We start from the raw sequence: 15541 nt of genomic DNA, 5'->3' as shown, positions 1-15541 counted from the left end.
GGCATATACATTCAGTAATTAACAAATAAACACTGAAGAGCAGCTGCTGATCAGAGGAGACCGAGCATATGCCAATGTGGTGCCCTCCAGATGTTGTTGGGAGTCCCAACACTCCATCAGCCTAAGACAGCATGGTCAATAATCAGGGACGATGGGAGTCCAGCAACATCTGGAGGGCACCACATTAGCTATCCCTGGACTCAGTGGAGAAATAATCTGCCCTGGTGTACAGCAGCTTCCTCTGATCCCTCTCACTACCACTCCCTCAAAATAAAAGAGAGCCGTATTAACAGGAGGGTTTCTCCACTCTCTGTTGTCAAATGAATGACCTTCTGTGAGGCAGCTTGTTCACATCAGAAGAATTTCAGCACCCTATATGTACCAGTAAAATTGTTAGAACAAAGTAGAGAAACTGGTGTTCTGCATCCAGCTGGGTTTATTTTGTTGGAAATGGTATAAGGTAAGAATATGGTAGTAGCAGCAACTGAGATACGCAGAAGACATCCAGAGTTAGCAGGCGTGCTATAAAGCCAGGAGGATACTACGATGGGCCAGAGGAAGTAAACCATGCTCTAATACAGTCAGATTTTTATTTTATTTTATTTTATTTTTCATCAGGAGGTTGATCAGTGTCTGTCTATAAACTGTAAATTCATTTCCTCATTTTATAAAGTTTCATGTATTAAGTAATAACAATAGCATTACTCCTCCCCTCCTTTAAGATTTCAAGGGAAGGGGAGCCTAGTTCAGGGCTAAGTTAACCTTGCATTAAGCATGTGCATGTGTGCGCCAGTGGAAAATGCAGATGTGATTTTAATTCCCCGTCTCTATTTACAAAACATTGGCAGTGCCTGTTACAATTTTCATTATGTTTTCTCCCTCTGTTCTCCTTCCAATACGCAAGTGGTAGCCAAGGAACTGACGTGAAATTGGGGGAACTCACAGGGTTGCATCCAATGCTGCTGTTCCACTTGCACAACAAACCTTCCTGTCCTTTCCCCTTCAGCTCCCACACACTCTCACAGTCTGCTCCAGAGAGTTGGGGGACCCTGTGAAGCAGATGGGGTGTGCAGGGAGAGGAGAGTAAGGGAAAACCCTGTTGTGCAAGTGAAGCATTGCTTCTGCAATGCTGGATACAGTCCACAGTGTTCCACCCATAGAGTATGTGTTTTGAGTAAACAAGGTCACACACTCAGTTCCTGGTGTCTCAAATTAAAGGGTCCTGAGAAGCAAGGTTGGCAAATACCTGAGGCCTTGGAGATCTCCTGCCAGTCAGAATAAGCAGAGGTAGGCCAGACAAGCCTGTAGTTGTACTTGGTATAAGTTAGCTTCGTTGGCTACTCATTCTAAACCAGGGGTAGCCAGTGTGGTGCAGTCCAGATGTTGCTGGACTACAAATCGATCATCAGTGATTATTGGCCATAGTGACTGGTGTGTTGGAATCCAACAACATCCAGAGGCTACCAGGTTGGAGAAGGTTGTTTTGTACAAGTTATATTCTGAAAGCCTGGGTCAACGCCTTTGCCACTTGGGTGGTTTTCAGTGTAGTAGGCAATCTGAGTTTGGGTATATTGGCGGTATCATTCTGCAAACACAGTTATTTGCTATGGCATGGCTGTCAGAATTTCCCAGGAGGGAAAAGCACAGATCTATGTACTTTCTTTTTGACAAGTGTTTTTGTGATATTTTACTTGTGTAGTGACAGACAATCTGTTTTTAGGAATACCTTTTCATTTAATTGTGATATTTCTAATGTCAGTTCCAAGGCAAAGGGAGAATTATTTTATTTTTAAAAACTCAAATTCTTTTCTATAATTTTGTCAGAATTGTAAGAGGAGAGGAAGGGCAAAAGAAATGTTGATTAAAAAATAAAATCCCCTCTATATTTCTGGGACAGGTTTGTCTGTGGACCAAAGGTTACTAATATTACTGTGGTGGCACAAATCCATTGGGCTCCGTTTCAGGTATTAAAGGAGGCTTGCAATTCAGTGACATTTTACAGTTAGTAACCTCCAGATTTTTGTCCAAAATACAATTAGTTCAAGTATTTTTTTTTTGGCTACATTTAAATTGTGGAATTTGGATGGATTTGGATCAAGATATGCTGGAGTGGAATCTGTGTTTCTCATAGTAGGTTGGGTCAGATGTAATGCCAAACTGTGGTTTGGTACAACATGAATTTGCATTGAAGGAAACCCAAGCTCATGTATTATTTCCTTCCCTGGTTTGCAGCCAATCATAGTTTGCCATTTCACCAGTGAACTGTGATTTGTACTTTGCCTGCAAGCCAGCATTGGAAATGAGATAGGGCTGAGCAGAATGTACTCATGTACATAATACTACATCTGAAACTCATGACTCCTCTCTTTTTTCTACCTTTCAATTTGTTTTCCCTGAAGACATCTCCCAATCTCTGAAGGGTATGAATCCCACTACTTGCCCACTCGATCCATGCCCTTCCTGGCTCATAAAAATATCTAGAGCTGAATTAGCTAACTGGCTCAGTGTAATTGTCAACTCCTCCCTCCAACAAGGCTATTTACCTGAATGTCTGAAGGTAGCTATTATTACCCCATTATTAAAAAAAAACCTTCTCTTGATTCCGCACTGTTAAATAATTTCCGTCCAGTATCCAATCTGCCTTTTTTGAGCAAAGTCATCGAAAGAGCTGTAGCCACTCAATTACAAACATTTCTAGACTCCACCTGCGGCTTCGATCCCTTTCAATCTGGCTTTAGGCCGAATCACGGAACTGAGACAGCTTTAGTTGCTCTAATGGACGATCTTCGGCTAGAACTAGATAAAGGTAATTTATCCCTGCTAGTTCTATTAGATCTATCTGCCACTTTTGATACTATCAATCATGACATCCTTTTAGATCGCCTATATCAAATAGGATTTAGAAGTATAGTCTTACAGTGGCTCCGCTCCTTCTTAGAGGGCAGGACTCAGAGAGTTGCCCTTGGGGATTATCATTCCACACCCTGGCCGCTATGGTTTGGCGTCCCACAAGGCTGTGTCCTGTCCCCAATGTTGTTTAACATTTATCTGAGACCTTTAGGTAAGATTATTCAGGAATTTGGAATTCATTATCACCAATATGCGGACGATACTCAGCTGTATTGCTCTTTTCCACCGAATGCAAAAGATGCTGTCTATCCCCTTAATCAGTGTCTTGTGGCAGTACAAAACTGGATGAACAGGAACAAACTAAAGTTCAATCCAGAAAAAACAGAGGTCATTCTCATCGGAAAAAGTCCTCCACAAGAATTAGGCAATTTACCTTCACTAGATGGAGTTCTCCTTCCCCTAAAGACTCAAATCCGTAGCTTGGGCATAATTTTGGATTCAGCTCTGACCTTACAACCCCAGATTACGGCTGTTTCTAGAATGGCTTTTGCTGAATTAAAACTCGTTCGTCAACTTCGACCGTTTCTGGGAATGTCTGATTTAAGAAAAGTTACTCAAGCACTAGTGAGCTCGCGATTAGACTATTGTAATTCCCTATACATCGGACTACCTGCAAAATCGCTCCGACCTCTTAAATTAGTTCAAAGAGCAGCAGCAAGAATGATCACTAGAACCAGTCCATGGGTCCACACCATGCCCCTTCTTTATCATCTACATTGGCTCCCCATCGAATTCCGGCACCAGTTCAAGATTCTGGTTCTAACATTTAAAGCCCGACACGGATTAGCAACGATATATCTGACTAATCGTCTTTCTGAATTCCAGTCTTCCCGTCCTATCAGATCGACCACCGAATCTACTCTGATTGTTCCATCAACATTTACCATCCGACACATGGCTATCAGAAATAAGACTTTCTCGGTTGCCACTCCCTCCTTATGGAACCAGCTTCCGCCCGAGATACGACTTTCCTCTTCTATCATCGATTTCCGGCACCGGATAAAAACATTTTTATTTTACCAAGCTTTTAACATCTGATTGAAAATGTTGTAGAAAATTGTTTTAGTAGATATACTTTTATATTTTTTAATTGCGTTATTTAGTATTTTGTATTGGACTATGCCTTACTGTTCTCCGCTCTGAATTCTAAATTTTTTGAACTAGAGCGGAATATAAATCCATTAATTAAATAAATAAATAAATAAATAAATGTGTGGCCTTCATTTTCAGTTGGCTCTGTTTTGTCCTCAGTGATGTCACACAGTCACATTTGATGGACTGCATAGCCTCATAACATCATCTCATTCGTGATGTGATTCATTGGTTTGAATTGTCCTTGCAGGTAATCCAGAAAGAAGGCAGAGTAATTCAGAAGTAGCGGGGAAATGGAGCAATAACAGAAATAGGAAATAATGGTAGTGAACTGGACTGGACTGGGGTGGAGGGGGTTAACACTGCAGTAATTAAAAAGGGTTACGGCAAAGATTTCTAACTCCTCAAAAGCACCACTTTGGCATAACCCTAGTAAGGTGAGGGTAGGGAGGATAGGCTCCAAAGTTTTCCCATCCGATCCCTAGAACTTTATAAGACGTAGGAACTCCTATTATGCTTTTCAGCTTTCTACTTGCATGCAGCCTGAGAGAAGGAAAGTAACTATACACATTGTCCTCAGATTGGGAGGTAGAGACAGTCATTTGCCTGTGCAGTGAATTCTCTGGCTACTTTGCGTATACCATCATCATATTTTCTTTATAAGGTGCCTAAATTATGGGCCTGTACAATAAACTTTATAAAGACAATTATTTGCTCATAGGCTTGGCTTTCCGTTTAAAATTGTATATTAATGAAGGGTTCTACAAAAACAAAGGCTATCCATACTGGAGAAGGTTTAGGAGCCCTTTGCATATAGCATGTGCCTTAACTCAATGTTGCTGGCCTTCAGCCCTCCATAATTAAAAATATCCCCCCTCTTAAACATATCCTTGCTAATCAGTGTTGGGGTATTTACCAAAAGGGGAAAGGATCTCCATATGAAAAATAAAGTTTGGATCAATCTCCTGCTGCAGAGATATTTGTAGTCAGAGTCACATTGCCATATATGTGTCTTGTGGGAATTTATCATGTGCATTGTAATCTGGAGCAGAATCTGGGGTTCAGCTCACACAAGTAGCTTCTGCCAGGTGCCATTATAAAATTCATCCACTTCCAAAAATTTGCTTAAAAGTTTTACTGCATGTTGCATTGCAGTAATTTGGAACAGAATCAAAGTGGAAAGCTGTAAATGTGAAATAGCCCTGATTTAAAATAAATTCCACCTATTGTGATTTACTCTGGATTTTAAAAAGGGAGTCCTTATTTGTTGGTTTCTTTCAGAGCTTTGTGAGCAATAGAATTTGTGGGTCAATAATAAACAAACAGTTTGAAAACAAAACAGCAATGGTACCCCAGCCAAAGCACTGAAAAGAAATAACAGTTCCTGCCCTCAGGTTAAAAATTTAAAAGCATTTGTCAAATACTTCTTAAAGTGCTAAGGTTGTTAAGCTAAAATTCATATTTTGCTGCACAGTAATGTCAGGATGGATGCTACTGTCTATAAAATGTATGTCTTCCAATGACTTGATGAATATAATTAGGAATACACATAGCATAAAGCAATCTGTGTCTGGGGATTGACAGAAGGAGGTATCCTTTTGGTGGTTTTAAGCTAGGGTTTGAGGGGCTGTAGAGTTATTACTGTATTAGTGAAGACCTTTATGGCTTTGAATTGCTATCCATTACTGGGTACCCCTCAGGTGGCCACTGGTATCCTACATACAGTGGATAAAGACTGTTTAAGAACGCATGGAGGTAGCAGTAATTGGTCATCAGAGATTGGCTTGTGTGTTCCTGTTATACAAATGCCTCTCATTTAACTATTTTCTCTCTCTCTCTCTCTCTCTCTCTCTCTCTCTCTCATTCAGGCCCTGTTGCTGTTGGCTGGTGTTGCTCTGTCCTGCCTTGCTCTGGATCTCCTTTTCCTCCTTTTCTATTCCTTCTGGTTATGTTGTCGCCATCGGAAAAGTGAAGACCATCTCAATGCAGATTGCTGCTGTACCGCCTGGTGCGTCATCATTGCAACTCTAGTCTGCAGGTGAGTCCTCCCGCCTCCCCCCAAACTAACAGAAGAGCGAACATAACTAGTCAGTAAAAGCAAGATGAAGTTGACTTCTCTCTCTGTCACAACCTAAAGTTGTAGCTTTTCAAGCATGTCCTTTATATATCTCATATTAAATAGTAGTATCTTTTGTTGGACCTCTCTTGGTAACCCATTGCTGTGTGACCAACAAATTTACAGCAGCTAGGTGAGACGGGGGTCAGTGTCTCTGGAGAGCACAAACTATTTCACCTTTGAAAGACACATTAAATTTTTGCTTTTCTCTTGCCCATTCTGAATCTAGCCCTTTTCCTCAATCTACCATCAAGCATTGCATTTGCAAACTTTTGTTTTTGACTGTTCCTGAGCAGAGGAGAAAGTTTTTACAGCATATTTTATTAAGCGCTATAATTTGAGGATCCAGTGTTTTGTCCCTTAGAGAGTGTTTTTAACCATTTCCTAATTCAAATTGAACTCCACACTTTATTTTGAACACAGTAGCAGTGCCTTCTACTTGAGGGACTTAAAGCAACTAAAGCAAGGATGGTGGTGCAACCCTGATACAGCATTTGAGCAGGTTTTTAAGACAAATAAAGTAATGGTTACAAGTCCCTCAAGACTGGGAAAAAATTCAGGGTTTTCTTGCTTCTCAAAAAGTCAGGACATTTTTTAAATATGCAAAGATGGCTACCACAGCCGCATTTTGATCCCAGGGCATTCCTGTCACTAGGCTAATGCAGATACTTTGCTGCCCCATCCCCTAACCATAGTTAGGCAACTGGGAGCACCTCTTGGCTCACCTACGTCTCCCCACTTTTGTGCAGACGTTCCCCTGTCACTTTCCATTTCATAGCTAGCTATGGTTAGCAGTACATCTGCACCAGCATTGTTGCAAAACATAGCACCCAAGCCACAATTTGCAGCCATGCTTAAAAGCTGGTGCAGACATGCCACTAACCATAGTTTGTTCCAAAACTGGAAGGGAGAAGGGGATGCACACAAATGGGGGGGGGGGAACGACATGAGAGCCAGTTCGTGCTCCTGAGATGCACTTGGCATCTGTGAATGAGGAAAGAAAACAGGGGTCTCTCTTTGATATATCCCATTTCTTAATTTGTTCAAGAATGTTGGTTTTCCACTTAAGCACTCACTTCTGAGTAGTTTTAACAGGGCAGTATCATTCTTTCTCAGAATGCTGAATATCTGGTTTTCCCTAATAAGCAGATCTGCTCTGTTTCTGATATCTGTTTGATGCTCTGCTTCAGTAGTTCCCAAACATTTTTTCCCCATGGACCACTTGAAAATTGCTGCAGGTCTTGGCAGACCATTTAGTAGCTTTCCTGCCTGTTGTAGCAATTATAATGTGCTGTGCTAGATGCGGTATGATTTGTAATTGTCTTTTTATTGCTTCTTTTTTATAGAGAGAAATAAACTATATAGAATTCAAATTGTAATGCAATATTAGAAATGAGCAATTAAAATAACAACCCGAAATTATTATGAATATTTAATGCACGGACGACCTGAATGAATTTCATGGACCACTGGTGGTCCACGGACTGCACTTTGGCAACCTCTGCTCTACTTGTTCCTTTTACATCATATGACATATCTGGCTTCTCTGAAAGTACTGTGCTCTCTGTCCAGTGACTAAAGTTCATTTGATCTTGTACAAGAGAAGGCCTACAGCAGAAAAGGGAGACAATAGTTTTTTGTGGTTGACTCGAAAAAGAGAACCAAATTCCACCCTTTGAAACTGAAGAAGCCCAGTCATGCTTAATATTATTTTTTATTCCCTTATTACTCTTGGAAGAATCCTGGATTCTGTAACTGGGGTTCATTAGGTTCACCTCAGTGTAATGTGAATGCACCCACTCTTCATTATCCAGCATAGGGCTGTTTTGTTTGCATCAGATTTTGTGAGAAATTCCAGATGACTAGTCTTGTCTGATGTCAGTGACTCTAATCTAGGGGTTCTCAAACGTAGCCATCGGGAACTTATGATGCGGCTACTGAGGCACTATGTTGGCTCTGTTGGCTTTTATGCCTGGACTGTAGGTGTGCTTGCAGTAGCCATACATATCCAATGGGCTTGCCGGCAGCCACTCTTCAATACCAGTGTGAGAATTACTGATCTACTAGGTCTAGAACCGATGGGTAGAAATGGCAGGGAAGCAGATTTCAGCTAAGCGTTAGGAGAAACATCCTCATGGCAATAGCTGTGTGACAGTAGATACAGACTACCTCAGGAGGTGGTGGCTGTCCTTTGCTGGAGGTATTAAAACAGAGTCTGGATGGACATCTGTCAGGAATGCTGTAGTTACATCCTGCATGGCACATCCTGAATCAAGCAGGGGGTTGGACTAGATTACTTCCAAGGTACCTTCCAACTCTGTGATTCTAATCCTCCAAAAAATGCACTTTTGTCACTTTTTAACATGCCAAGGACCCTATAGATTTTTCAAGGTGTGCTTTTTTGTGATCTTGGGAAATAGCGGTAAGTACTGGAATTTAAAAAAAAAACACCAGAGAAGTGTTTTTTTCCCAAAATGAGGGAAACTCAACTGCATAATTTGTGGTAGGAACCTGTGCACCATGGGACCAGGAAGTGGTACAAATTGGATCGGTGCACCCTGAAACTTGGAGGTAACTTAGACCACCTCATCTCTCTGACACTCTAGCAGACATAAGTGCAAACAGGTGTTGAAATTTGGCTTTTACAGTTCTCCTGAAAATAGCACTTTCTCCCAGCGTTGAAGAATAAGGTGGTAATTAGATGGGAAAATTAACTCATCCCCAGAAGTAACCAAGTTTTTTTAAGGCCTCAGCTTGTAAAACCCCTTTAATTAAATATGTTTTGCTATCACTGCAATATTAACTTGTAAAGATGAGACTTTTATGGGTGGTGGGTCTCTTCTCAGATCAGGAAAACGGAGGAGGGGCTTTAGCTAATGTACATATCATCTAATTGCAGGACTCTAGTTTTGAAGCTTCAGTTTAGTATTAAAAGAGGAAAACCAGTTATTTTGAGCGTCCACACATGGCACCTGCTATTCATGCACAATTTTGCTTACATGTTCTCTTTTGAGCTCTCCTTTTACACAACAGGCAATTTGTCATTGGGTTGGATTTGGCCTCCAGAGATTTTTTATTTTACCCAGTGGATACTTGTCACACATCTGAAACCCCCAGCTTTCATTTAATGAAAGACCTGTCACATTTACTGAATGGAGAAGAGAGAGAGCTGGGGTGTTCTGGTTCCTTTTCCTAACCACGTTGACCTCCACCAAGCAGAAAAGCTAGCTTCATCCCTGGGTCATAACTGGGATAACAAGGGAGGGCAGATTTGGAAAACAGGCCTATTCTCATAACGTACTCCACTCACTACAACAGTAACTTAGTGATAAATATGCTCTTCCCACCTCACCCCATGAATGGTTTTAATTTCAATTGTGTGAAATCAGTGTTAAGGTTGGTAGTCTAGTTTTGACCTCCTTTACAACACTAGCCAAATTGCAGCATTTTACTTTTTCTTCCCTAGGAAGATGGTTCTCAGGGATGGAGGAACGTTTTCTATTAGGGGAAAAATCAATCGAGTGCCAGCCCGCTTCCTTTCCACCATGGCCCCCACTACTCTTCATTATGTAGCGACTCTGGCCTTCAGTCAACTTACTCTCCCCCCCCCCATTGCTCAGTGGTGTGCTGGGAGTATTGGACACTGCTGTTGGAAGGTTCTGAACCTTTCCTGGCCTGCTGATTTAGGCTGATGGAAGGTCTAGACCAGCCTTTCCCAACTAGTGGGCCACCAGATGTTGTTGGACCACAACTCCCATCAGCCTCAGCCATTGCCAATGGTCAGGAAAGATGGGAATTGTGGTCCAACAACATCTGGTGGCCCAGGCTGGTCTAGGATCTGAGAAGTTAACTGTTATAGGGTGCCACTCCACCAGATGGAGAGAAGCAAAAATCTGTCACCTGGGGTGACACAAGTCCAAGGGCAGAAATAGGTACATATGGCCTACTAAGATAACCACCTCCTAACTTATCTTTCTTTAGTGAGCAAAGGCATGTATCTGGTGATGAGATAAGCTTTCATGTTTGCATCGGACAAAAAGAGGATAATCCCCACTGATTGTAACTGATCCATTTAAAAACCCACTCAGTTTTCATATGAACTAGACAGAGGTCAGCTGGAGGTAAACTAATGGGCCACATGGGGAAGGAAAGCTGCCTTGCCATGCAAAAATGGAAGGGACCCGATGAGATAATTTAGTGAGATATGGCATCAGCAGAGCCTGGTTCGTTTACAGGAAATTGAGTCTGTTGTTCCAGAACTGCATTCTGTGTAACAGTTACCCAAACCAATGCTTAAAATCACAAGATAAAAAGCAAGACACTGTATCATCATGTCAAGTTTGTTATTTAATGAAGATTTCTAAGCCCGTGTCCAGGCCCAGCTACCAACAATGCTGTTACCTTAGACCTGAAAAGAAGCATTCAAATTTTACACCATCCTGCGCGGTCCAGATATTTCTGCAGTCACAAATATTATTCATCCTTTAGATGTGTACACTTGAGGGAAAAAACAGGGTTTGCAGAAGTACAAAAAATTCTTTTTAGAGAAAAAAAAACCCTAAAGGGGATGAGGAAAACAATCCAGTGAGGGACTGAGTATGCTCAGTGGTCAAAGCATGCTGACTGACTGTCGGGAGGAAAACCAGATTGGAGAGAGAATGGAATGGAGTATCCTGGAAGAGGGCATGGCTGGCTCGTAGCCTGGAACCCTAAGCAGAAGCATTGCACACTATACAGCATTTTCTTGCAGATCCCACTTATCACTGCTTATTGGGAATTTGGACAGCTTTGGAATATTACTGCTTATTGCATAGCAGAAATGTTTATTTAATTAATTTTGCCCTTTGATAGAACTCTGGATGGACACAGATGTTCCTTGCTTTTAGAATTGTACCTTGTCAAGAATATAAGTGATTTTTATTATTAATCTTCCAACGTCATTGTAAATTCAGACACTGTTTTCTTTATCGGTATTAAAACATTCCTTGGAAGAAATGGCATATCTATTGTTTCATCTGCATGTGGCCAAAGATTCAGTTTATTTCAAGTAAGTATGGGCAGTTTAGTCGCCCTTTGCCTCCTTGGAAGGTTTGAGGAGCCCTGGGCAAAGTGCCCTCTGCTGCGCCCCTTTCTCTGTCTGTCAGCCCTGACAAGCTTACCTGCTGATAGCAGCAGCACTCTGAATGAATGGTTCTAGGCATCTGGATTCAGCTGCCATTTTAATTTCCCACAATGCCCCAATGTAGTGTTGTTTGGTGGCATATTGAGAAACTTTAAATCATGACTTGTCGGAAGGCAGAGCTGGGGTCCCAATCCCGGGGAGCTGGATCCCAGAGAGTTGGGAGAAGAGTATTCGGATGGATGGCAGAGGGAAGGGGGAGGAACTTCCCCCCTTTGGAGCGAAGACGAAACAGAGGAACTGCCAGTGATAAGGTCGCTTAGCGACGGGGAGCCTGAGCCCTCCCTGGACATTCTCACGCCTCCCCCTCTTTCAGGCTCAGAGCAAGAGGGGAAAGAGGGAGGGCTGCTCACAGCTGAAAAGCGGGGAGGCAGTTTACCATCAGCCCCTCCCCTATCCCCCATCCTGGAATCGGAAACTTCAGAAGAGGAGGGGGTGATGCTTCCCCCCTCACCGCGCACACGCAGACAGCTGAAAAGACAGGAGAGAAGGGGGGGAAGGTGGGCAGTACCTGAGGGGCAGTTAAGGAGGAGCGAAAGATTGCGCGCCCGTTTGGCCCCTTCTTAAAGAACAGGCGGGAAGAAGTCCCTTGCTCTGTCAACTTTCTCCCAATGCCGCAGGACCTGTATCCCTGTATTGATTCATGAGAAAACGCAGTCTTTGTTTGGACATTACCCTAATAAAACACAAATTAACTACAATCGTTGGTCTGGTTCCTGAGTCACATCCTGGGCCTGACATGACTAGACCCGGGCACCTGGTGCCACTTGGAAAAGATGCAGATATTAAAAAGCAATTCCAACACAGAAGCAGATTGGGATAAAGTCTCAACTTAAAAGGCTTGTTGAAAGAGGAAGGTCTTCAATAGGCGCCGGAAAGATAACAGAGATGGTGCCTGTCTAATATTTAAGGGTAGGTAGTTCCACAGGGTCGGTGCCACCACATTAAAGGTTTGCTTCCTGTGTTGTGTAGAACGGACCTCATGATAAGATGGTACCTGCAGAAGGCCCTCACCTGCAGAGTGCAGTGATCAACTGGGTATTTTATGTCTGCATCTATGTCAGAATTGGTTAATATGACAGACAATGTAAAAATCCAAAGGGTTTTTCATCAATATTATTCAACTTTGTACAAGTGTCAGGAAATTCCCTCTGAAACAATAGAATATATCTAAACAGAATTTGCCTAAAATTACAGATTTTCAGAGACAAGCTATTAATGGTCCTATTACGTCAAGAGAAATATCTGAGGCTATAAGAAAAATTAAATTAGGAAAGGCGCCAGGACCGGATGGACTATCAGCAGTGTATTATAAATACTTGGAGGAGGAACTCTTATTACCTTTACAGTATACAATGAATTCTATTTTGCAAGAGGGGAAGATACCGGATAGTTGGAAAAATGCCAATATAACATTACTACCTAAAGAGGAGCAGGATCTAACCAAAACAAAAAATTATCGGCCGATATCTTTATTGAATAATGACTATAAACTTTTTACAACGATTTTGGCAGAAAGAATGAAAATAATATTGCAACAATTTATTCAGGAAGATCAAGCAGGGTTTCTACCTAAAAGACAACTACGTGATAACGTCAGGAATGTTTTGAATGTGTTGGAATACTTAGAACAACGAAATGATAAACAAGCAGCTTTGATCTTTTTAGATGCTGAGAAAGCATTTGATAATTTGAATTGGAAATTTATGTTTAAGGTCCTGGAGCAAATGGATTTTGGAGATAACTTTATGAAATGGATTAATGGGGGGTTAACGGACTCATGTGAAATACAAAAGGGTACAAGACAGGGATGTCCATTATCTCCCCTTTTATTTATTTTGGTCTTGGAAGTGCTACTTAGAGATATAAGGCAAGATAAAAGGATTTCGGGAATAAAGGTAAAAAAAGATGAATATAAATTGAGAGCATTTGCTGATGATTTGATAATTGTATTAGAAAACCCTTTGGAAGGAATTAATGCATTGATGGACAAATTAAAAGAATTTGGACCGTTAGCAGGATTTAAGATCAACAATAAAAAAACAAAGATGTTGGTGAAAAATTTATCTTCAAGGGAACAAAAAGAGTTGATGGACAAGACAGATTTTAAAATAGAGGAAAAGTTGAAATATTTAGGTATTATTATGACAAATAAAAATTCAAAGTTGTTTCATAATAATTATGAAAAACTATGGACAGAGATTAAGAAAGACTTGTTAAGATGGGATAAATTACAATTGTCATTAATGGGAAGAATATCCGTGATAAAAATGAATGTACTGCCGAGAATGATGTTTTTGTTTCAAACAATACCTGTAATATCCTCTGATTTACCTTTTAAACAATGGCAAAAAGATATTTCTAAATTTGTTTGGCAGGGAAAAAAACCAAGAGTTAAATTTAAATTATTACAAGACGCCAAAGAAAGGGGAGGACTGGCATTACCGAATTTGAGACTTTATTATGCTGCCTGTTGTTTAGTCTGGATAAAGGAATGGTTTTTATTGAGGAATAAAAGGCTATTGGATTTGGAGGGCCATAACCTGAAGTGGGGATGGCATGGATATCTATGGTATGACAAAGTAAAAGTAAATGTAGACTTTAACAATCATTTTATAAGACGTCCTCTGTTGAAAATATGGAATAGATATAAACTAAGGTTTTATTCGAAAATACCATTATGTGTCTCAAGTCAAGAAGCGTTTTATAGAAGAGAAATGGCTGGAAAAGAGAAATGGTTAACTTATCAAGAACTATTAGAAAATGTACATGGAGAATATATAATGAAAGAGAGAGAACAACTGATGAAGGATATAGTTCTCAATGGTTTGCCTATTTACAGTTGTTAGAAAGATATAAAATGGATAAGAAAATGTATGGGTTTGAAATAAATAAATCTGATTTTGAAATAGGTTTGTGTACAAATGATGAAAATATAATTGCGAAAATGTATAAACTCTTGCTGAAAATGGATATGGAAGAAGAACAAGTAAAAGAGTGTATGGTAAAGTGGGCAAAAAATTTTGGTTATAATATACAAATGGATCAATGGGAAAATATGTGGAAAAAAGGCTTGAGATTTACATTATGCTATAATCTTAAAGAAAATTTCTATAAAATGATGTATCGTTGGTACATGACTCCAGAAAAGTTGTCAAAAATGTATAGTAATGTTTCTAATGCTTGTTGGAAATGTAAACAACAAGAAGGATCATTTTATCATATGTGGTGGTTGTGTAAAAAGGCAAAATTATTTTGGGCACAGATAGGTAGGATGATGCAAAAAATTCTAAAGATAAATATACAGTCAAAACCAGAATTTTTTTTATTGGGTTTTATGGATAAACAAATAGAAAAGAAATATGGAAGAATAATATTATATATGATTACGGCAGCAAGATTATTATATGCACAAAAGTGGAAAATGGAATCAACACCAACAATGGAAGAATGGCTATTGAAATTAATGGACTTAGTAGAGATGGATAAATTGACATGTTTACTTAGAGAAAAATCGACAGATACATTTCTTAAGGAATGGAAGCCTCTCTTAGACTTTTTGTTGAAAGATAAAAATGAAATGATGATACTGGGATTTGACGATTAATTAAGATAGACTATGGAGAAAAGTGATTTTGTATGTATTAAGGGACAGGTTTGATATATATTATATATTTATAGCTGATCTGTGACAAGTCGGAAGTCAATTTTTTCTTTTTTATTTTTATTTTTATTCTTATTGTGTTAAAGTTGTTTTTTTAATGCTGTTTTGTTTTAATGTCTTTTAAAGTCTGTTTTTATGGTGTTTTAAAGTGTTTTAGTGCTTTTGTGTGCCGCCCTGGGCTCCTTCGGGGAGGAAGGGTGGGATATTAATCAAATAATAAATAAATAAATAAACCTGCCAGAGATTTAAGACAGAAGACCTGGAAGCCTTGATTTGGAGCCTAGAAAGTCCACATAGAAGTTTGACATCTCCTGTATTGTTCACTTAAAGCTGTGGTTTCTAAACTGTTGTCTGGGGTTCTTTGGCTTATTGGGAATTCTTCAACAATATCAGCAATGGTGGGCAGCATTCTCTGAAAGGCAGCCTGACCATAAGTACCTTTCTTTCCCTGAAATGTGAATCTGCAAGAGAGTACACTCTGTGCAGATTTAAAAAGCCAGTCTATACCCCCAAATTAACTATGTGTACCCTTGAATGTGCCTCAGAACCCCCTGCATTGTGCTGGACCTCTATAGCAGAT

At 40.2% G+C, this 15541-nt stretch overlaps 1 protein-coding gene across 1 annotated transcript in view; it reads left to right on the top strand.

Annotated features, from left to right (window-relative positions):
- TTYH3 (tweety family member 3) overlaps positions 1 to 15541 on the top strand; it is a 93989-nt gene that overhangs the window by 37233 nt on the left and 41215 nt on the right. Inside the window, exon 2 of the mRNA XM_061599331.1 lies at positions 5871 to 6040. Within this exon, the coding sequence (XP_061455315.1) occupies positions 5871 to 6040 (170 nt within the window). The remainder of the gene's footprint in view (positions 1 to 5870; positions 6041 to 15541) is intronic.

This window comes from Rhineura floridana, chromosome 17, assembly GCF_030035675.1.
Source record: "Rhineura floridana isolate rRhiFlo1 chromosome 17, rRhiFlo1.hap2, whole genome shotgun sequence".
Taxonomy (NCBI): domain Eukaryota; kingdom Metazoa; phylum Chordata; class Lepidosauria; order Squamata; family Rhineuridae; genus Rhineura; species Rhineura floridana.
Note: the sequence above shows the minus strand (reverse complement) of the source record. Positions and strands in the feature narration are given on the sequence as shown.